General features: G+C 40.4%; 1 protein-coding gene across 3 annotated transcripts in view; it reads left to right on the top strand.

The window, feature by feature from the left end:
- The window catches only part of LOC119521305 (vomeronasal type-1 receptor 4-like), a 53,132-nt gene extending 30,735 nt beyond the window's left edge, over window positions 1–22,397 (top strand). The window contains exons 1-6 of one of the 3 annotated variants that reach the window (XM_037819425.1): window positions 3,563–3,623; window positions 5,865–6,129; window positions 6,774–6,828; window positions 8,368–8,521; window positions 19,368–19,443; window positions 20,943–22,397. In XM_037819425.1, the coding sequence (XP_037675353.1) occupies window positions 8,508–8,521; window positions 19,368–19,443; window positions 20,943–21,932 (1,080 nt within the window). In that variant the 5' untranslated portion in view covers window positions 3,563–3,623; window positions 5,865–6,129; window positions 6,774–6,828; window positions 8,368–8,507 and the 3' untranslated portion in view covers window positions 21,933–22,397. Of the gene's footprint in view, window positions 1–3,562; window positions 3,624–5,864; window positions 6,130–6,773; window positions 6,829–8,367; window positions 8,522–19,367; window positions 19,448–20,942 lie in introns of those variants that run through there. The other 2 variants (XM_037819427.1, XM_037819426.1) reach the window with 2 other exon arrangements.
- Window positions 22,398–23,462: the final 1,065 nt, after the last annotated feature.

Genomic DNA, 23,462 nt, shown 5'->3' with positions numbered 1-23,462 from the left:
TGCTTGGGCTTGTGTTATCCATATCGTCTCGTTTTTTCATATGCTTTATAATTTTCTGTTGTTTTTGGCCTCGTGGCATTTGCTGAACTTGATAGGGTTCTTTTAGGGTTTGTAGACCTATTGAAGTCCTTATCTCTAATTTATCAGATCTACAGCTTCGTGGAGTACACTTTCTCTAACTAACCAGCAGGTGGCGTCCACGAGCCACCTGTTCTCCACAAGCCAGTTCTCCCCTGCTTAGCCTTTTTGGTGAGTGGGGGAGTGAGTCTTGTGGGGCCCAATTGGTGTACCAAGCTTGCGTGTGTAGTTGGTGTTGCCTGCCCTGTATGTGGGGCGTGTTTCTGGGCAGTCGGGGAGGGGGGGTGGCCCTAACAATCAAATCTCCCTGATGATCCTAGAGTTTTAAAGCTGCTGCAATAGTCTAATCCTTCAGTTCAGTCCTGCCACAGTTTGTCTCTGCCACTGACCCACAAGTCTTTGGTATTGGCATATGACTCCTGAGACTTGCAAGTGGGCCCCTCTTCCAGGCCGTGCACCCTGGGTCCTCTGTTGAGGGATGACTGTGCTATGTCACAGGTGAGTGCCGTCCCCCCAGGGCAGTTCTGGGCTGCTGGGCTGTGTAGGGAGGCTCCCAGTCTGCTCAAATAATGGCTGAATGGGGCTTTGTTAATTCACACTGCTCCACCTTCCCAGCTCTGGGACATTCAGCTGAGGTTGCAGGGAAGGCTAATGTCCACGCCTAGTTTTGTGGTGTGTGCCTGTTATTTGAAGCACTTCCGTCACACTGGGTTGTCTGGGGCAGCTCTGGGCTATGGGGCTGGCGATGGGCAGGAGTGTTTCCTGTCCACCAGGATGGTGGCTGTGAGCGGACACCCCCCTTTTCTTGGGAAGTTGTGTTGTTTAGTGAATTTTCTCAGCCACTGGATTATTGCCTTTTGTCTCAGAGCTCTCTTAGTTCTGCTCTTGACTTGACGTGCCCAAATTGCAATTCTTTGAAGCTTTCTGTATTGGGCTTCTTAGAGTAATTGTTTTAGAAAAAGAAAAAAGGATTTAAAAAAAAAAAAAAACGGCCCTCCTCAGAGATCTAATGGGTTATTGAAATGCTAATAGAGAAAGCAACCAGGGCCATTAAGGAAAGGTCCACAGGGCAGAGAGATCAGCTTTGCTTCGGGATTTGCATATGCGCCTCAAGGCCTGAGCTCCGTCCTTCCCCTTTCTGTGTTCACCAGAACTCCAAAAATCCTCTGCTTTTATTTTGGAGTTTTTCGTGTTTTTTTTTTTCTATGTCTGTCTCCTCTCTGCTGGGCTTGCTGCTCTCAGAGTCTCTGGTGTCTGGTCTCAGTCTATCTATGGTTGGAGTTTGAATCAGTAGAATGAGTTTCCGATAAGAGCAGCCACTGCAGTTCTCCCTTCTCCTTCCCGGAGCTGACAGCCCCTCCTCCCCCGGGACTGAGCCTGGCAGGGAGGGGCGCGGGTCCCCTGGCCGCAAAAACTTACAGATTTCGCTGATCTCAGCAGTTCCACGTTTTCATGAGTGTTGTATGAAGTATGCCCAAAGACAGATTGCTCTGTGGTGTCCAGTCCACGCAGTTCCTGGCTTTTTACCTACTTTCCTGGAGGAGTAACTAAAACTTACAGCTCACCAGTCTGCCATCTTGCCCCGCCTCTCCGGAGATGAATTTTGAAACTTTGAAAGGGAATTAGAATGGGACCCCAAATTATTTGTTCAATTATATGGTGGCAACTACCATATTACCCTTGTTAAATAAAGTGGTAGCACAAATAGAATGTGGTCTTGGAGTTTTGGGGGACTATCGAAAGAGATTGACAGTGGAAACCTGATACAGAGATTTACAGCAATTACTGAGCAGCAATGAGGAATGGATGATGTTGGGAGACTGTTTATTGCCTGGCTCTTTCCTGCTTCAGGCCTATATCCCTGGCAGTGTTCAATGAGAGGTATTGATAAAGCAAGCTTTTAGAGTTTTGCTTGCAAAAGCTTTTGGGATGAATGTGATGGAGACGGGCATGTTTTGTGATGTCTGGAAACACAAAACCAGTTTTTTAAAAAGTCCCAGAGACTTATTAGATAAAGGATTGTTTTCCATCAGTTACTCCACTCTATGTTGGTTGATCCTCAGGTGCCTGTGTGATGAATCAGCAGTGCGGGTGTTTTCCATTTTCATGTTTTGTCCATCTCAGAAGTGGGCCTCTGTCATTATTGCAAAGGAAAAGAGTACAATAGTTTGGACTGGAAGTGAGACATTACTTCAGTAAAACTAATGACATGGCCTTGCCTGGATGCAGGGGGCTGAGAAATATGGGAAACACATGGCTATTTACTCCCAAGCTGTTAAAAGAATGAAGAAGATAGCAATCTCCTCTGTTTGCAGAGCGCAGAATATTTTACATATGGCATAATATTTGGTGTAAACAACAAATCAGAATGAATTTTAAAATAATACAAATATTTGCCTGTGGAGGAAAATCAAAAGTGAGAAAAGGCAGATTGGAATGGAGATTCTCTGAGTATATACTTTTAATATAATTTTGATTTTTGAGAATCCTAAAAATTTTATTTGTAGAAAAGAAAATGAATAAATAAGAAAAATCAACAAATTGAAAAATTATAATTGATAGCAAAGAGAATTATTTCAGGTGATTTGGAACAAACATAGCATTAAAATAATTTTTAATGAACATCGTCAATGGAATGTATTCTAAATGCATGAAGAAATCTAATTGAAATCTCTGTTGCTTCCCTGAAAATGTCAAATGTTGTTTTACCAGTTGTGAAAGTCCTTGAGTTATAACATGACAGTTATATTGTTGTCTAATATTAAAATACAGTTAAGAAAACCGGGGCAGGATCCACAGAGAGCTGGAGTAGGATCTGTGGCCGAGAGGTGGGAGGAGGAGGAGGATGAGGAGGTGAAGGAGGTGCCGGCCTGGGAGGGGATCGATTCCCAGAAGTGGGATAACTGGATCAGAAGGTGTTACCCTGTGTATAACAGTGTGTGTCTCACAGCACCTTCAGTGGCACTGAGTAGATTGTCAGTAGTTAAGCAGACCACACCATGCATGAGTAAAACCAGTGGTGCTTAGTTCAGGAGGTGTTAGGAAGTCTGCTTTGACAATTAAATTTGCTCAGGGAATTTTTGTTGAAAAATAAGATCCAGCTATAGAAGATTCTTACAGAAAGCAAGTAGATTGCCATTAGTATATGATCAGAATCCTGGATACAACAGTTTACAGCAGTGAGGGATTTGTATTTGAAGAATGGCCAAGGGTTTGCACTAGTATATTCTATTACAGCTCAGTCTACACTTAATGACTTACAGGACCTGAGGGAACAGATTTTTACGGATTAAGGAACACAGAAGATGTTCCATTGATTTTGGTTGTCAGTAAATGAGACCTGGAAGATGAGCGAGTAGTTGGCAAAGAACAGGGTCAGAATTCAGCAAGACAGTGGTGTAACTGTGCCTTTTTAGAATCTTCTGCAAAGTCAAAGATCAATATTAATGAGATATTTTATGATCTGGTCAGACAGATAAATAAAGAAACACCCATGGAAAAGAAGAAGCCTAAAAAGAAATCATGTCTGCTGCTCTAGACCCACGGTAAGCAGCAGCGCTGAGCCAGATTACAGGAATGAATAACTGTTGCCTAATTGGAAAGTTCCAGCATTCTAGACTTCAAAAAGTAAATCTGAAGAGGCTTCTCCTGTTTTATATATTATATGAAGAATTTAGATCTTATATTGGTTTGTGCAGGTTCCCTGGAGAAAAAATTGCTATGTGTATCTCTTGAAAAATAAGACAATATTGTTTCTCCTTTGCAATAGCAGTTGTAAGAGATGTGAAAATAAATATAGTTGACTCTAATATGATTACACAAAAGAGCATGGATGCATTTCAAATGTTAGATATTGCAACTATAATCAAATGAAAATATATATAATTGACTATAAATAATCAATTTGATCAATTGATCTTTTTATCATGATTCTTCCCTGTCAAGCACTACAAAGTTGAATCATTATACTTTATATCTGTGATGATATAGATTATGAAATTTCCCCTCAACTCATTGCAGCAGATAACTTTTTTGAGTCATTGACTTCATTTTGTATTTAAAAAATTATAACATATCATTGTCATTATATTCTAATTAAAATTTTGCATAATGCTTTGGAAAAATGGGTCTTTTATAGGAAAAAAACTGGGATAACTGATTTCTATGGCTTTCAAAGCTAGAATATGTAATAAACTAAACCAAAAATAATACAGTTGGATATGATGTTCGAATGCTTCACAAGTACAATTGTCTTGCATATTTCTGCCATTTTAAGATAGGATGGTAGTGAACAAAAAATGCCTCATATTGGATGACTTCTTTTTCCTTCCCTGCTAATGGAAGTTGAATATCTATGTTAAAACCACGAGAATTGTTCTAGTTTGTTTAGATTCCATTAGAGCTCCAAGGAAATAAATCTAAATCACAGAAGTATACACACACATCCTACCAATGTCAATTTCCTGGTTTTGATATCACACTATAATTAGGCAAATGTAGCCAGTTGGGGAAACAGAATGAAGGGTACATAGCACCTCTCTGCACAATCTTTGCAACTTGCAGTCAATGTATAATTATTTTGAAATAAAATGCTCACAGGTATGTATTAATTTTAATATCAGTTCTTGACATCAGGTTCTTTTATCCACTCATTCCATTGATAAATCTTTCTTCCATTAATTTTGTCACCCCACTTCAACTCCCATAACTCAAATGATGGTGAAGCTCAGGGGTATTAGAATTAACCAATAACTAGATTTCGGGTAGAACTTTTCTGGGAAGCACAGATTCCAGTGAGACACATGTGCTTCTCTGCTGGGCCCCCAAGTGTGAGACCCCAGTATTTTCTGCTCCCTTCCCTGTGAGTCCCTGTCTGCCTCCAGGGATCACGGAGAGGAAGAGCTTGGTGGCGCCTCTTTGGTGGTGCTCATTAGGAACTTGTAATTGTTTCTGCAAACTGGCAACTGAGACAAAGGTTTTCAGAACTATCCTAAGCTCCCTAAGCTTGCACTGTCATTGTCACTGCAGGTGACATGATCGTTGCAGTTCTGTGAGAAGGTGAGGCACAGGATAATGAACCTGTTTTCTCAGGGTCTGGCTGCTTCCCTTCCCCAGACGCACTGGCACATCACTCTGAGCTACAGCCCTGACAGAGGAAGGGTTCTAGTTCATTCTGAGCGGCCTGGTCTGTAAGGGAAGGAAGCATATCAGGAGTCTGGGTAAGTGAGCCTGGCTGGAAATGGGATTTCTCTGGGGTAGCCAGCAGTCCAGTGCCAAAGGCACACGTGAAAAAGGAGCAGCTCCTGAATTGTGCACAGGGCTCATGGAGTGAGGCTGGAGATCCTAGACCCTACACTCATCACTTAATGTAATCCTCACTAATGGAGGTAGTTACTATTTTATCTTTGTAGACTTTAGTTTTCAGACTTCATTCTCTTGCAGGTATTCTTCTCTCTTAATAATCTCCAGGCCCCCTGAAACACTCTTTTTTGGATTTTTCCTGGAGCCATCTACCATGCACAGAAAGATTGGGCTATTTGGACAGAAGCCCTGGTCCTCACTCTGACCTTCCTCTGTGCATTCTGCTTTCCTAGAAGGATGACATTCTAAACTTGCCTGAGGGTGCCCATACCAAAGCGTCTCTTTGTGCCGATATAACTGATTTAGTAAAGTTGGAAGAGGAGTGCATAAAATTAATTTTATACTGAGCACTGGTTCTAGGGATCCCTTACATGGTTTATGTCTCTGGTTTTCCCAAATGTTTATAAAAATTGATTCCTGTCTAGGTGGTAGAAAAACGGAGCAGCAGAACTGAGCACAGAAAGCAGAGAACTGAATGAATGCTGCATAAAGGCAAACTTGACTCTGCCAAGAGGCACTATGTCTCCTTAGAAAAAATAACAATTCTCCGTCATGTGACGCGCATTTCTGCCACTGGGCATACAAGCTGGAGAACGTGTGCTACAGACTGGAGTCTCAGGCTTGCCTCACACAATGATGGGAAAAATCCAAAGGATTCTTCAAGGTGGGGAAGAGGGCAAAAGGGATAAGGTGAGCCTTTGCTCCCCCCCACCAATGCACAATTCTACCCTATAGGACCATGTCAGTTTCTCCATTCTTCTTCGGACCTCTGCTTATTCTACCTCCTTCCTGTCATCATATAAAACATACTCTTTGGGATAACTAACTATTTATTCCATTTATGACCAATATATCAATTGGGTCACCCCTTGGAAATACTGGCTTTTATCCAACCAATTTCACAGTCTTGAACGGCTGAAATTTCCCCAGGAATCTGGGCTGTTTCCAAGGGCTTATACTCCTGGGATCTCCTCTGTCCTCAGTTCCATCTTCCTCATAAAACTGGACTTTGCCTTATATTGACACAGACATAAAACTCAACCCTCCCTTCAAGTATCCCCCAAAGAATCTACTTTCAAGTAAGAGCCTCGGTGAGCCACGTGGGCTTTATTAAAGGGATTGTAAGAGTGATAGCGAGTGAGATTCCAGGACACTCAAGGACAAACAATTATAAAACCTCTTATAACGAATGGTTTCCTTTCAAAGTCCCTTCCAGGCTCTTCTGCCTATAAGGCCTCTTGGCTCTTGTCCCTCCACCTAAGCAGTCCTGCTCTCCTCTCTCCCATATCCTTTCCGTGCTCCAACAATTTACATTTTCCTCCATTTTGATACAGATCAACTTGCACAGCCTAATCTAAACACCTAAATTTATCGTGATCTGGAGAGAAGGTAAGCTTTTGCTTTCTCATAATCCAACTTTTTAAAAAAGTAATTACAGTTGTCTCTGTATCTATCCATCTAATCTATCATCATCCATCTATATCTATCTATATTTATCATCTCTATCTCATCCATCTATATCTATCCATCACCATCCATCTATCTATATCTACCTACTTATTTATCATCTACCTATCGTCATCCATCTACATCTGCTTATCTGTAGACCCTGTTACTCATGACACATCAGGCATCGTGAATATCCTGATGCATCAGTTTCCCTTGGCCCCCAATTGCAATGGGGGTGATGCAGACAGGACAGGTGAATGCTGGACATGCAAAGTGGGATTGTGTCAGAGCCGAGGAAACTTGCACACATGAAAACCCATTATTTTAAAGGGCACTGCTAGCAAACCTGCCCCACCCTTTGCCACAGAGGGAAACATTATCTTTGTTTTCATGTACATACAGCAAACAAATCTGTCTTCTTTCCCAGAGAGTGACACCATCCCTGTCTTCCATGGATCTTTTTTACACAAATGTTAATGAAAAGACAGTCCAGAACAAAAGCTTCCAATGCCTTTTCTCATAAGACATGTACATACATGGAACACTTATGGAGAATTGACTCCCAACAATATCCACTGCTCATTTTTTCACTGTATGCACTTATGGAAAATTTTTCCATGAGTACACCACTCAGTCAACCACGCTGATTAATCTCACACAAGGAACTAGGATCAAATCCATTCAGTTTGCCTCAAGCAACATTTGTGTAAAACAGTTGGTTTACAGAAAAATCATGTAGAAAGTACAGAATTCACATATACTGCCCCCACCCCACACACAATTTTCCCTATTATTAATGTTTTACATTAGGGTGGTACCTTTGTTAGAATTGATGAAACACTATTTTATAATTATAATATTAATGATAGTCCCTAGTTTACATTTAGGATTCACATTGTGTGTTGAATGGTTCAAGCAATATTTGATAAAGACTGCTTTCAACAGGATACTGTGCAAAAGGATGAGGCTAGCGTGCTTTACTGACCTCCTCAATGTCCACTTGAATCCCATATTCAACCAGGTGAAGAAATGCCAATACCTATTAGGGTCTAACTTACACGACATGTGGCTTGCTTCTTAAGTTTCTGTATAGACCTTTTAAAGGGTGATGAATCAGTAAACAACATTTATTGTTTATTGAACTGAACACTTGTCCAAAACCATACAATTAACATATTTCCAATAAGATTAGGGGATTTCCTATTTCTTAAGCAGGCAAAGCAAAGTCTGGATACAGTAGGGTCCCGGCTCTTGAGAACAAAGGGATTATAGTTGGGAAACACGCGGAAATAGGACAGAGGTGTTCACGAGCCACCAACTGGGATTATTATAAAAAGCAATATAAAAAGATGGAGGAGAGAGTGGAAAGGACAGAAAGGTGATTACCAACACAAGGATTCTTTGCTTGGCTCTGGACTCAGGAGGATCTGGGGTATGCGTTCTGTGAATGTGTTTGACCCATTTCTTGTGTCTGTACAGGGTGAATATCATGGTGTAAGGCATCAGATGAACTGTGCTTTCTTCCTTCAACTTAGTGCTATGGAAACTGCAATCTGGGGGGAGCAGCAGCAGTAGCACTAGAGACCTTGTTAAAAATACAAGTTCATGGACCCCACCGCATGTCCATTCCAAGGTAATTTCTTTTCAGTGGAGCCCCCAAATCTGTTTCAAAAGATCCCCAGATGATTCCTGTCCACATGATAATTTGAGAGGCAAGATTAACTAAGTGGTCCTCAACACTGGTTTCCCACGAGTGTCACCTGGGGAGTTTTAAGAACTACCTAAGCCCTCCCACCTCCCACCTCCATTTGGGCAGTTGGTTTGGGGTGGGACCCAGCCTCAAGGTTGTTTGAATAAAATGCCCCCTGGGAGTTCGTAAGGTATATGCAAGGTTGGACACTATTTGAAATCTCTTAGACACTGAAAGTTTATTTTGTTTCATTTCTTTCCCCCCTTTTGGTCAAGAAGTCATTGTCAATCCTATGATGCCAGGGCCAGGCTCATCCCTGGGAGTTATGTCCCACATTGCCATGGAAACTTCCACCTCTGGGAGTCATGTCTCACGTAGGGGGGAGGGTAGTGAGTTTATTTGCAGGTTGGCTGAGAGTGAGAGACCACATCTGAGCAACAAAAGAGGTTCTCTGGGGGTGACTTAGGCATAATTATAAGTAGGCTTATCTTCTGCTTTGCAGGAATACATTTTATTAGGGCAAGCCCCAAGATCGAGGGCTTGACTTACTAAATTGGGAGACCATAATGCTTGCAAGAATATCAGGAATTCCCCAGGTGGGGAAGTTTAATATTTTCACATTTTCCCCCAGTCCTTCAAGGGGACTTTGCAAATACTTTTTTCTTTTCTGCCCCAAATTCTCTGGGATGTATTGGGATATTACATAACCTTTATAGAATAACAAGATCTCATTCCCTATTCTTGGTTCCATGTAAATATGGTGTTTAAGTAAACTGACCATACAGTTTAAATTAGTGTTCTACAGGGAATATAAATTTTGTATCAAATAAACATCTCTTAAATAACAGTTAAAAATCAGGAATGGATGTGACTGCTGTAAGAGCTTACAATCTAGGAACATTTACAACAAGCCTTACTGAATATTCTATACTCCTGCATCATTGATTGCCCAATCTCTGCCCACCTTCTATCCCCTAGTAACCTATACTCTTGAATTCAATTCTTTTTTCTCTCATTTTTACTCTTGGATCAAATTAAGAACTCTAGCCCTGGCTATTTGATAAATTCTTTTTTTTTTAATCTTTATTTTGAAATAATTTCAAACATGTAGGACAGTTGCAAATACAATACAAACCCCATACAGAGAACTCCAACAACCCCCCCACCCCCAGATATCCATATCTACCAATTTTACATTTTGCTACCTTTGCAGTACCTTTCTTTCTCTTTCCTTCCTTCCCCCCTCCTTCCCTCCCTTCCTTCCTTCCTTCCTTCCTTCCTCTCTCCCTCCCTCCCCCCTCTTTCTTTCAACTATATCTATTATCTTTCTATCAATTATCTACATACCCATTTATCATCTTCTGAATATTTGAGAGCAGATTGCCTATATCATACTCCTTGAACTTATAACACTTCCATATACATTTCCTATGAACAAGGATATTCACTTATGTCATTAACTTAACTGCAGTTAATTCAAGAAAATTAATATGGATATAAAGCTAAAATTCCATATTCAGTTTTTCCTTTTGCCCCCTTTGAGCTTTTCTCCTCCATTCTTAGATCCACTTCAGTATCATATATTGCATTGATTGTCATTAACTCGTTATTAACTCTTTTTTTTAAATTAACTATATCAAAAAAATTTTTTTAAATATATTACAATAAAAAAACATTTCAAACAAACCATAACAAGGGAGTAAGAAAAAGACAACTAACCTAAAATAGCTACTTTACTTCCAACATGTTCCTACTCTACCCAAAGAAAATAACCTAATATAGCAACATTTCTGTGAACTTGTTCCTACCATACCCATCAGAAATTAACAAACCATAGTCATTTCTGGGCATTCCCAGAACATTAAATTTTCCCACGATAGCTTATCTGTTTTTATTGGGTTATCATTCCCCCTTCATTAATTGCTCTCTATTGCTAGTTCCCCTACATGGTGTTTGTGAATTTTCTAAGTCTCTGATGGTAATTGACTTCTAATTGTATTCCATTGTGGTCAGAGAATGTGCTTTGATTAATTTCAATTTTTTTAAATTTATTGAGGCTTGTTTTATGTCCCAGCATATGGTCTATTCTGGAGAAAGTTCCGTGATCACTAGAGAAGAATGTGTATCCTGGTGATTTGGGATGTGATGTTCTATATATGTCTGTTAAATCAAATTCATTTATCAGATTGTTTAGGTTTTCAGTTTCCTTATTGGTCTTCTGTCTGGTTGATCTATCTATAGGAGAGAGTGATGTGTTGAAGTCTCCCACAATTATTGTGGAAACATCCATTGCATCCTTTAGTTTTGCCAGTGTTTCTCTCATGTATTTTGTGGCACCATGATTGGATGCATAAACATTTATGATTGTTATTTCTTCTTGTTGAATTGCCCCTTTTATTAGTATGTAGTGGCCTTCTTTGTCTCTCAAAACATCCCTGCATTTAAAGTCTATTTTATCTGAGATTAATATTGCTACTCCTGCTTTCTTTTGGCTGTAGCTTGCATGAAATATTTTTCCCATCCTTTCACTTTCAATTTCTTTATGTCCCTGTTTCTAAGATGTCTCTTGTATGCAGCATATTGATGGTTCATATTTTTTGATCCATTCTGCCAATCTATATCTTTGAATTGGGGAGTTTAATCCATTTACATTCAACCTTATTACTGTGAAGGCATTTCTTGGTTTATGTTTGTCAGATATATTTTTTCTCTCTCTTAATGTCCTTTAATGAACCAATATTGAATCTCTTAGTACTGAACCTTTCTCCATATCTCTCTCTCCTTTCTTTGTTTCTCTGTCAGTAGGGCTCCCTTTAGTATCTGAAGTAGGGCAGGACTTTTATTAGCAAAATCTCTCAGCATTTGTTTGTCTGTGAAAATTTTAAGCTCTCCCTCAAATTTGAAGGAGAGCTTTGCTGGATAAAGTATTCTTGGTTGGAAATTTTTCTCTCTCAGAATTTTAAATATATCGTGCCACTGCCTTCTCACCTCCATGGTGGCCGCTGAGTAGTCACTACTTAGTCTTTATGTTGTTTCCTTTGTATGTACTGACTTGTTTTTCTCTTGCTGCTTTCAGAACTTGCTCCTTCTCTTCAGTATTTGACAGTCTGATCAGAATATGTCTTGGAGTGGGTTTATTTGGATTTATTCTATTTGGAGTTTGCTGGGCATTTATGCTTTGTGTATTTATATTGTGTAGAAGTTTTGGGAAGTTTTCCCCAACAATTTCTTTGAATACTCTTTCTAGACCTTTACCCTTCTCTTCCCCTTCTGGGACACCAATGAGTCTTATATTTGGATGTTTTATTTTATCTATCATATTACTGAGGTCCATTTTGATTTTTTTTATTTTTTCCCCATTCTTTCTTTTGTTCTTTCATTTTTCCATTCTGTGGTCCTCGAGGTCACTGATTCATTGTTCAGCATCCACTAGTCTTATACTATGAGTATCCATAATCTTTTTAATTTGGTCAACAGTTTCTTTTATTTCCCTAAGATCATCTATTTTTTTATTTACTCTTGCAATTTCTTCTTTATGCTCTTCTAGGGTCTTCTTCATGTCCTTTATATCCTGTGCCATGCTCTCATTGTTTGTCTTTAGTTCTTTGATTAATTGCTCCGAGTACTGTGTCTCCTCTGATCTTTTGATTTGGGTATTTGGGTTTGGGTTCTCCATATCGTCTGGTTTTATCAAATGCTTTAAAAATTCCTGTTGTTTTTGGCCTTTTGGCATTTGCTTTACTTGATAGGGTTCTTTTAGGATATGTAGGGTTATTCAAAGTTGAATCTCTAATTTGTCAGATCTACAGCTTGGTGGCGTACACTTTTTCTAACTAACCAGCAGATGGCATCTGCGAGTCACCTATTCCCCTCAAGTCAGTTCTCCCCAACTTTGTCTTTGTGATGTGTGGGGGTCTGGTTCTTGTGGGGTCCAACTGGTGCACCAAGTTTGGGTGTATTGTTGGTACTGTCCGCCCTGAATGTGGGGTGTGTGTCTGAGCAGTTAGGGAGGGAGGGCAGCTTTAACAATCAAACCTCCCAGGTGTTCCTGGAGATTTAAGGCTGTTGCGAGAGTCTAAACCTTCATTTCAGTCTCACCACAGATTGTCTCTGCTGCTGACCTACAAGTCTTTGGTACTGGCATATGGTCCCTGGGATTTCCGAGTGGGTCCCTCTTCCAAGCCGTGCCCTTTTAGGGCCTCTGCTGGGGGAAGGTTGTGCTGCGTCACAAGTGCGCGCTGTCCCTTGAGGGAAGTTCTGGGCCACTGGGCCATGTAGGGTGTTCCCAGCCTGCTGAAAGGATGGCTGAATGGGGTGTGCCAATTTTCCCCCTGCTGCACGGCTCTGCCCTCCCAGCTCTGGGACAGTAAGCTGAGGATACATGAAAGGCCACTGTCCATGCCCGATATTGTGGTATGTAGTGTGTTGCTGGAAACACTTCCCATCACGCTGGGTCTTTTGGTACAGCTCTGGGTTGCGGCTCCAGTGCTGGGCAGGAGTGTTCCCAGCCCGTCGGGAAGATGACTGCAAGGGGCATGGTTTTTTTTACCCTTTTCACCAACCTCTGCCTTCCTTGCTCCGAGACAATTAGCAACGGGTGCACGAAAGGCTATTGTGCATGCCAGATATTGAGGCATTCACACACCCGTTCCTGCTGCGCTTCACTGTGCAGTTCTTGCTGCCGTATCTGCAGCCGCCTTTGGGCTTTTTTAAAAAAGAACTAGTCTGCCTCCAAATGCCAATCCCTGGCTTCCCCACACTGCAGCACAGCCACCGAATATTCAGCGGCTCACTCATTCATTTCAGAACGTGGACTCCCGGTTTCACCAAGTGCACTGTCCCCGTGGATTTAGCAGACCCTGTCCAGCCGGTGCATCACTGCAAATGGTGTTCTGGGTCACCCTCTGGCTTTTATCTAGCATTTTTCACGGAGGTGTTCCCTTTCCTGTCTCTCCCAGCCACATCCTAGGTTCTCCCTTGGTAAATTCTTTTTAAATTTCAGGTTCTGTTGACATTCAGGGATATAACCATGGGATTCTTTGTATTGCTCAAATGTTCTGTTTATTCTTGAGTCAGTTTTGGTAGCTTATATGTGTCATAGTTTTCCAGGGCTGCTGCAATAAAGTACCACAGACTGGCTGGTTTAAGCGACAGGAATTCATTTTCTCAGGCATTTGTAATCTAGATGTTCAAAATCAAGGTGTTGGTAGAATGGTGCTTTCTGCAAAGTTTGTAGCATTATGGTGGTGGCATAATGCAGTCTCTATCTCCAACACATGGCCGTATGTCTCAGGTATCCCACTGCTGTGTCCAAATTTCCTCTGCTTGTAGGACTCCAGTTACACTGGATTAAAGCCCACTCTGACCCAGTGTGGCCACACCTTAGCTGATAATGTCTTCAGAGAGCCTATTTACAAATGGGCTCACATCCACAGGAGTGGGTGTAAGACTTGTATGTGTCCTTGCAGGGGGCAGGAGTCAATCCATAACAGTGTATTTGTAGGAATTTTTCCATTTCATCTAGTTTGTCTAATTTTGGTGTACTGTTGTTCATAGTATTCTCTTACAATTCTTTATACTTTTGTAAGTTTGATAATATTCCCCTTTCATTCCTGATTTTAGTAATTTGAGTGTTCCATGTTTTCCTTTATAGTCAATATATTAAAGGTTTACTAAATTTGTTGATGTTTTGAAACAACCAAGTTTTGGTTTCATTAATTCTCTGTCTTATTTCTATTCTCTAGTTTATCTCATCTCTAATCTTTATTAATTCCTTCCACATGCTTTGCTTTTAGTTTACTCTTCTAATCCTTAAAGTATGAAGTTAGGTTACCAATCTGAAATCATTCTTCTTTTCCAATGTAGGCATTGCAGCTATAAATTTCCCTCTGAGCACTGTTTTTGCTACTTCCCCTAAGCTTTGATGTGTTTTCATTTTAATTCATCCTAATGTATTTTCTCATTTTCTTTGTGATTTCCTCTTTGACCCATGGGTTGTTTAAAAGTGTGTTTAATTTCCACTTATTTGTGAATTTTCCAGTTTCCTTTCTGTTACGGATTTATACTTTCATTCGATTGTGGCTGGAGGAGATACTTTTCTGATTTCAGTCCTTTTAATTTTATTGAGTCTTGTTTTGTGGCCTGTGGGGTGGGTGTGGGGGACAGTCCTTGCGTGGCCTGCCACCTTACCCTGGGATCCATAAATTCATCCTCTGCTCAGGACAAGATGTGGCAGCCTGGCGGGATAAAATACATCCCTGGTAGGTGAGGGGACTGCTGGAGCATTCCTTCCTGTATTGTCCTGAGCATATGGAAACATTCACTGGAGGTGGTCTGATGCTGGTAGTCGTGTTTTATGACATCCTGTCCACTCCCGCTATATCAGACCCTGGCATGGGGGGAGCAGGGTTCCTCACCACGGCAACAGATGAACACAAGAAAGAGATGCTGCCCATAGGACATCTCTAGTGCTGACCATAGATCGAGCCTGCTGGCTGTGGTGAACCGACACCCACTGGTGACGCTGACCTTGCTCTGTCTCTTTGGTACATGAGGAAACATCTTTGTGCCGGAGCCTGTGTGAGTCGTGCTTTTGTTGGCGACCCTGACAACTATATTGGAGTGGGTCACCGTCTCTCTAGGTGTCTCTCCTTCTTGACCGACACCCATCATGTGGTCTATCCTAGAGAATGTTCTCTGTGCACTTGAAAAGTATATGTATTCTGTTGTTGAGTAGAATGTTCTGTATATGTCTGTTAGGTGTAGATGGCTTATACTATTGTTCAAGTCTTGTATTTCCTTACTGATCTGCTGTCTAGTTTGTTCTCTGCTTTGGTGAATATAGGGTGTTGAAGATGCCACCTATTATTGTAGAACTGTCTATTTCTCCCTTCAATTCTGTCATTTTTTACTTTATATATTTTGGAAATCTCTCGTGTGTGTATGTTTATAATTATATATTCTTGATGGGTTGACCCTTTTATCATTATATAATGTCTTTCTTCATCTGTTGAAGCACTTTTTGACTTAAAATGTATTTTGTTTGATATTAGTGTAGCCACTTCCACTATCTTTTGTTTACTGTTTGCATAGAATATCTATTTCCATTCTTTCATTTTCAACCAATTGGGGTCTTTGTGTCTAAAGTGAATCCTTTGTGGATAGCATATAGTTGGATCATGTCTTTTTTATTCATCTTGCCAATCTCTGCTTTTTAATTGGATAGTTTACTCCATTTATAGTTAAAATAATTACTGATGAGGAAGCATTTACTCTTCCACTTTTCTAATTATTTTCTATATGCCTTAAATCTGTTTTGTTTCTCAATTCCTGTTTACTGTCTTCTCTTATGTTCAATTGATTTTTGTAGTGTATCATTTTGATTTCCTTGTGGTAGGTTGAATTATGTACCCTAGAAAAAAACATGTTCTTAATCTTAATCCATTGATGATAATCTGGATTAAGGTCAGTGACTAGTAATCTCAATGACATATGCAACATTCCTTTTGCCATGTAATATAACAGCTCTGTGGATCACAAGAGGTTGGAGCTCTACCTATGATGTATGAGACCACTCAATTTTTTTTGCCCTGAAAACACATTTTTTAAGACTTGTCAGTATATGTATCTACAAAGCTATTACCACTGTTTTCCTCTTGTAATTGCTTCCTGTGAGGAAGAAGAGAAAAATATTCTTAAATTTTTCAGTTGCCTTATTATGTGTTATTTTCTTATAATGAAGCGCATGTTATACTTTAGAAATACTACCACACAATACTTCAGTACACAAGTGCAGCTTTGGAAGGGAATGGTCTGGCACCTCTTTCCAACACCGAGCACTGAACACCAATACACAGCCTGTGTTGCCAGACTCTCCATGGTCATATCTTATACCTGGACCTGAGATGAGAGAAAATGCTGTGGAGTGTTCATCCAGAATCCTCCCTGTGCTCTTCTAATGTACTTTCAATTTAAATATTTTTCAGAGGTACTTCATATAAGCAAAATTTTTGCCTCATGAGCTTAAATTATAAACTATCCCTAAGTTATGAGTCAACTGTAAATAAATGAATTAATAAGTGGGGAATGAATTACTGGCCTCCAGTCTGTCCCCTGTGACCTTCATCAGTAGCCCCCATCCCCAGCCTCCAGATTCCATTCCTCTTCTCCCTTCACCTCTCCTGCTGGGACCTCCGTCCTCCACGTGAATGGTCTTTGGCCATCCACGTAACATCCAGCTGTCCCTGCCCCTCCACCCAGCCCTGCCTCCCTTTTGCTTCCTTTCTCCCTTTTGACCTACATCTTTCTGTGACTCTTAATCCAGGGACCTGAGCCTAACTCTCCTTACCTTCCATATCCCCGTGTGTTCCATTCTCCATGCCCTCCTCTCCCCTTGCCCTGTGTCCACTTCCTGTTACAGTGATCTCAGCCTGTTCGCCGTGTCTTCCATGCCTGCTGCCCGCAAAGCCCCTCACCTGTCAGGCATCCTCATCTCCCTATCGGCAACATGGCACCCATTGCCCCCAACCCCACAATCCTTGCCCTTTTCTCCTGGGCCCCTCAGCCCACGCGTGCTCACTATCTTCACCACCCTGCACCCCTTCACTCACTTTCCACACTCTGTGCCTGCCTTGGGCCAGTAATTACCCCCTGGACCCGCACACCCTGCACATTATTCACCTTCTTCCAGAACAGATGTCCTTCACTCCTTATAGACATTGAGCCTCCCGTGACTTTTATCCACTCTCACCCCTTAACTCCTACTGCTGTCATCCCCTTTGTTCCCATAAAGCCCTGAACCCCCCTAATCCCTGGAACCCAATTCTCTCCATACCCTTAACTTCCTTGCACTTTCCCTCTTGTACCCTTGAACCTGGCAGTGCATTTTAACCTTCCACAACACTGAACACCTTTTGCCTTTTATCCCTCTGGCTTCTCTCTATCCCTGCACTCTCTATCTCCTCACACCCCCAGTCTCCCTGCACCCACTTTTAGTCCCTGTGGCCCCTTTCCACGTGCCCTCTTTCTTACCACTCTGCCACCATGCAATGGATCTCCCCCAAACATGCCAAGTTTCCCACCCCACATCTTGTCCTAAGACAGCAATACTCATAGCACTTTTTAAATACTGTACATTGCAAATATTGCCCTTGTGAATTGCTGCAGGGTTGGAAAGATTATAAAGGTGGAAAGTGCTTCCTTTTCAGGCACACAGGGGACCAGTTACCACTATTCTTTGGGGTACAAATATGTCATTGAGATACATGCATGGTGACTGACTGTGATTTGATGAAAAAATGAGTGTGACTTTATGTGTCTGGGGGAGTGTGTATCATTATGAGTGTGTATGGATGTGAATTTGTATGTGGTACGTGTGTTCATAGTGTGTGTGATCAAATGTGACTGTGAGTGTGGGTGTCAAGTGTGAGTGTGTGAGTGTATATGATTGTGTATTTGCATGATTGTCCATGCACGTGTTTGCCTACATATGTAAGTGTATAAATGTGTGCGTGTGTGTTTGTGTTTGTGGAGTTTGCATTGTCAACCATTATGGCTCTAATCCCCTACTTGTAAATTTGGGAGGAACAGATCATAGACCTGGATGAAATTATGGATTTGCTTTTAGAAAAAAAAACAAAGGATTAATTTGAACTCATAATTTTTATTTCTTAATTATAAAAGCAACCAGAGCTCATTCCTTAAAAATTCAGCAAAACTAACTAAATAAATAAGTGTAGACACTCCATTTATCCAGTGTATGGACAGATGAGTAGAAAAACAGGGATAAAAATTAAATGAAAATTGGGTGGGATGAAGGGTATTGAACGTTTTAGGTGTTCTTTTTTACTTTTTTTAGGGGGGAGTAAGGAAAATTTTCAAAAATTGATTCTGGTGATGAATGCACAACTATATGATGGTACTGTGAATAATTTAGTGTACACTATGGATGATTGTAGGGTATGTGAATGTGTCTCAATAAAACTGTATTTAAAAATAAGTGTAGCGGACTACGGTATCCATTCAATGTCCTTAAACTGAGAAAACAGCATTGGCCTATCTGATGGTTGAACAGGGAGATTCTTCTAATCTTTTAACAATCTGTTCCGTGTGTTTTAATTTCGTAGTGGCCCATTCATAATCTTCCCTCTTTCTGCTATGAATATTGTTCTGTTTCTACTTCCTATCACTGGTGGGTTCAATATTGATTAAATACATTTTCTCCTAAAATTTCCATACTAGTTGGCATTGAATTGTGCAAATGAGTCCAAATTAATTGACACTGAGTTGTGAAAATGAATCACATGGTTTCTATGTAAACTGTTGCACGATGTTCGTCCTTTTACTTATATCTCTTTGAAAATCTGTCAGGTACTGGGGTTTATTCCATTTCTCTGCCTATGACATAAATGATGATGCAGCTCAGTCTCTGATGAACTTTATTTTGAGAAGAAAAGCTTCTCAGGGAAGCAGAGCACCCAGTGAGACACACTGCTTTGCCGCGAGTCCCTCGCATGTCAGACATCAGCATTTTCCTCTCCTCTCCATGTGAGACCCCGAGTGTCTCCAGGGATGGTTGGAAAGAAGGAGCTTCTCCAAACACTCCAAGGGGCTCACTGGAGATGCTAACTAGAAACTTGTAATAGTTTTTGGTAATTAACAACTGGGAAGAAAGGTTTTTCAGAAGTGTTCTCAGCTCCCCAAGCCTGCACTGTCATCGCTGCTACATGTGAAATGGTAATTGCAGCTCTGTGGGGAGGTGAGGTCACTGAGTCGTAAACCCATATCCCAGGATCTGCTGCCTTCCTCCCTCACATCCACTGGTCGCCATGACAGGCACACTGAGCTCACCGTCGCAGCTGTTGGGAGTTGGTGAGTATTTTCTATTTCCATCTGAGAGGCAGAATCTGTAAGAGAAGGAGGCATGTGGGGAGTCTTGGTAAGTACTCATGTGGGAAAAAGTGATTCTTTTGAGTATGAGTCTGGTTCAGTGCCAAAGCTGCATAGAAATGAGAGCTCATTCCTTAGGCATGGCCTGAGCTAGGGAAGAGGGATGGGGAGCCCAGACCCCATACCAATCCCCAGTGACTCCTATTAAGATTTAACAAATTCCTCACTGATGATGACTGTTGGTTTATAATCCAAATGATAATAAACCTGTTTTTTAAGGAGCTTAAGGTCTTTAGTTCTGAAATCAATCTGCTGTTCAGCCTACCTTACAGGAATTTTAGACAAAATTTTTAGGATTACTAGAGGTTTCTGTGCTTACAGTAAAGAGTAGGATAGAGTTCTCTGCAGGAATCATCTAATCCTGTACAGAAAGTGTATTCAATGGCAATTGCTTGAGTAGAAATGTTTTCTCTAATTCTGGGTGTATGATACAATTAATGGAGATAGTAATTGTGTCTCCATTGAAAACATCCATGGTCTGTTGATTATGGTGGGACTGTTCACCCTCTTAAAGTTAGGGAAGTAATATTTAAGGAAAAGTTAATATTATAATTATGGGTTTCAGACAGCAGCTCTCCCAACTCATATGTATCTTGTGATATTTTCACTGGTTTGAAACATATTTTAATATCAATTCAAAAATCTCCTAGTTCAGTTTATAAAATGCAAAGATTTCATGCTTACAGATCTCATTTTGCATGTGTGTTTTCTGTTTTAATATCTTCACAAATCTTGCCTCATTGCTAATAGATTTATTTAATTCAGGTACTAATAAATAGATAAGTATATGATCTGAAACTTATAATAATTTAGTTTCTACCATACAAGATTTAATAATTTGTGTTTTATGTCCCATTGGTTAGGGGATATTATTCAATGATACCTGTGATGATAGGTGCTAGTGTGCTTTTGATTCTGACATAAAAGCAAATAAGTCTTTCCATTTGCTATCCTAATATTGAGCCATTCTTGCATTCATTAAATCCACACGCATATAGATCTGGATTATTTGAAAAGCAACACAGCAAATACACTTTTTAGTAGCATAGTGGTTCCACACTCAATCTTTGTTACCAGCCCAGCCAGGTTAAATCCCAGTTCTGCCCTAAGAAGCATGTGAATTTAGACAAATATTAAACCTCTCTGTGCTTGGTTCTCCGTACCGTTATAATTAAAGCAAAAGTCGCGCCTACCTCATAGATTTGTGAAGAATAAAGAAGTTACCACAAGTATTCCTTTCATAGCAGTGATTCTTACATTGTAAATGCTCTGTAAAAGTCAGACATTCAATTCTTGGAAACTCTTAATGAAAGAAAACGTTGAGTCATGATTTTTAAGAGGGAAATAAGGGTAAGTGGAGACCACTGGATTTCCGTTGACCTGGCAAATGTAACCCATGCCTCATGTTCCCGTGCAGAAACCTCTGGTTCAGAAGACAAGTATCCGTGACTGGGCACTGGCAGATATGAGTTCCAGGAATTTAGCAATGGGAACGATCTTCTTATTCCAGACGATATTTGGAATCCTGGGGAATTTCTGTTTTCTTCACCATTACAGCCTCCTTTACTGCTCTGGATACAGGTTAAGACGCACAGATCTGATTGCCAAGCACCTGATTGCAGGTAACTCCCTAACCCTCCTCTGTAAAGGAGTCCCCCAGACAATGGCCACCTTTGAGTTGCAAGATTTCCTCAATGATTTTGGATGCAAACTTCTTTTCTACCTTCATAGAATGGGCAGGGGTGTGTGCATTGGCAGCACCTGCCTCTTGAGTATCTTCCAGGCCATCACCATCAGCCCCAGTAACTCCAGATGGGCAGAGATGAAAGTGAAAGCTCCCAATTACATCGGCCTCTCCATATCCCTGTGCTGGCTCCTCTCCATGCTGGTAAATGTCATTTTCCCTGTGTATGTGACTGGCAATCGGAGAAATGATACTATTAAGAAGAGAAAAGATTTTGGGTACTGTTCTGCTAAATATCACGACAGAAGTGCAGACTCACTCTATGCAGCATTGTTATCATTCCCTGATGCTCTGTGTTTGGGGCTCATGCTCTGGGCCAGCGGCTCCATGGTTTCCATCCTGTACAGGCACAAGCAGCGGGTCCAGCACATCCACAGGACCAGCCTTTCCCCCAGGTCCTCCCCTGAGTCCAGAGCTACCGAAACCATCCGTTTACTGGTGAGCACCTTTGTATCTTTTTACACCGTCTCCTCCATTTTACAAGTTTTTCTGGCTCTTTTAAATAATCCCAGTTGGTGGCTGGTGAATACTTGTGCATTTATCAATACAAGTTTCCCGACGATCAGCCCCTTTGTTCTCATGAGCTGTGACCCCAGGGTATCCAGGCTCTTCTTTTCCTGGTTAAGGAATACAAAATCCCGTCATCGTATGAGGAAACTGTAAATGGTTTCCTTTTGCACAGTATTCGCGTGTTTACTCCTTTATGTCCCACGGAGTCCTAAGCACAATTATGAAACAGGCCAGCACAAGAGAGTGGTGATATATGCATATGTATAAATGTGTGTGTGCATATGCGTCTATGTGTGCACCATGAGTGTGTGTGTACATAATTGATCAGATTGTTTGTTATCCATCAAGCAAAAATGTTGGGAAATTATACCTTAAAAATGTAAAATATAAAATAATGCTAATTACAACAATGACAGATTGCTTTAACACAAAGTCTATTTTATCTGATATTTATCTTGCTATTCTAGTTGAATTAGCTATAATTACAGGGCATATATTTTTCATTTATCCACTTTAATTCTTATGTTTCAGCTATAGTTCCTTGAAATATACCCAACTGAATACAGTCAAACAGTATTCAACTTTAACAGGAGTAATTAGTCTTTTATATTTAATATAATAATGGTCCTATTTGGGAAGGATTTACGAATTTTGTTCTCTTTATAACACCTATTTCCTTTTTCTTTCTATGTTTACTTCTTCTGTGTTACTTTATTTTAATAACTCTGCATTTTACCCTTTTTGCCTGGGTGCTGTTTATTCGGTGTCTCTTCATTTTTAACCTAGAAATTACAACATACTTTTAAAAACTAAGCAGAATGTAAACTTATTTAATACCTTTAACAGCCACCTGGAAATATAAGGACATGCAACACTAATCAGTTTTCCTTCTTACAACTTTTTTTTAATTGCCCATAAGCCTTTTTTTATTTTAAAAATACATGCACAGATCATGAGTGCACAACTCAATGAAATTTCAGAAACTGAATACACCCCTGTATGCAACTCCTAGGCCAAAAAACAATATTATCAGCCCCCGCCCCCCGCCAGATAACTCTCATGCCTCCTCCCGCTCACTATTGCCAACAGGTACCACTCTTGCCATCTAACAGCATAGATCACTGTTGTCTCTTCTGTATGTTATATAAATGGAATCATACAGCATGGATTCCTCTGTATTTGTCTTTTTTAATTCTATAAGTTTTTTTGTGTGTGAATTTATCTATATTTCTGTATGTTGCTGGTGATCGAATTCCATTGTGTAAATATCCAAAAAAAAATCAATTAAATCCTTTCTCTGTTGATGTATATACAAGTATTTTTCAGTTTGGAGCTATTATGAATAGTGCTGGGATGTAAATTCTAGAACACATTTTGGTGACACGCATGAATTTCTATTGGCTATATGTATAGTAGTGGACCTCATAGATCATGGGTTTACATCAGCTCAGCTATAGGATATATTGCCAAACAGTTTTCCAAAATGTCCATATGAAGTTTAACCTCCATCAACAATATATGACATTCCTGGTTTATCCATATCCTTGTCCATACTTTGTGTTTTCTGTCATTTTCATTTTAGCCTTCTGGGTGGTATGTGATGGTACAAGGTTGAGACTTTATTTGCATTTCCTTAATTACTAATGAAGTTAATCATCTTTCACATGTTTATTAGCCATAGGG

This window comes from Choloepus didactylus, chromosome 27, assembly GCF_015220235.1.
Source record: "Choloepus didactylus isolate mChoDid1 chromosome 27, mChoDid1.pri, whole genome shotgun sequence".
NCBI classification, from domain to species: domain Eukaryota; kingdom Metazoa; phylum Chordata; class Mammalia; order Pilosa; family Megalonychidae; genus Choloepus; species Choloepus didactylus.
The sequence above is the reverse complement of the archived record's forward strand: the minus strand, read 5'-3'. Positions and strand labels throughout refer to the sequence as shown.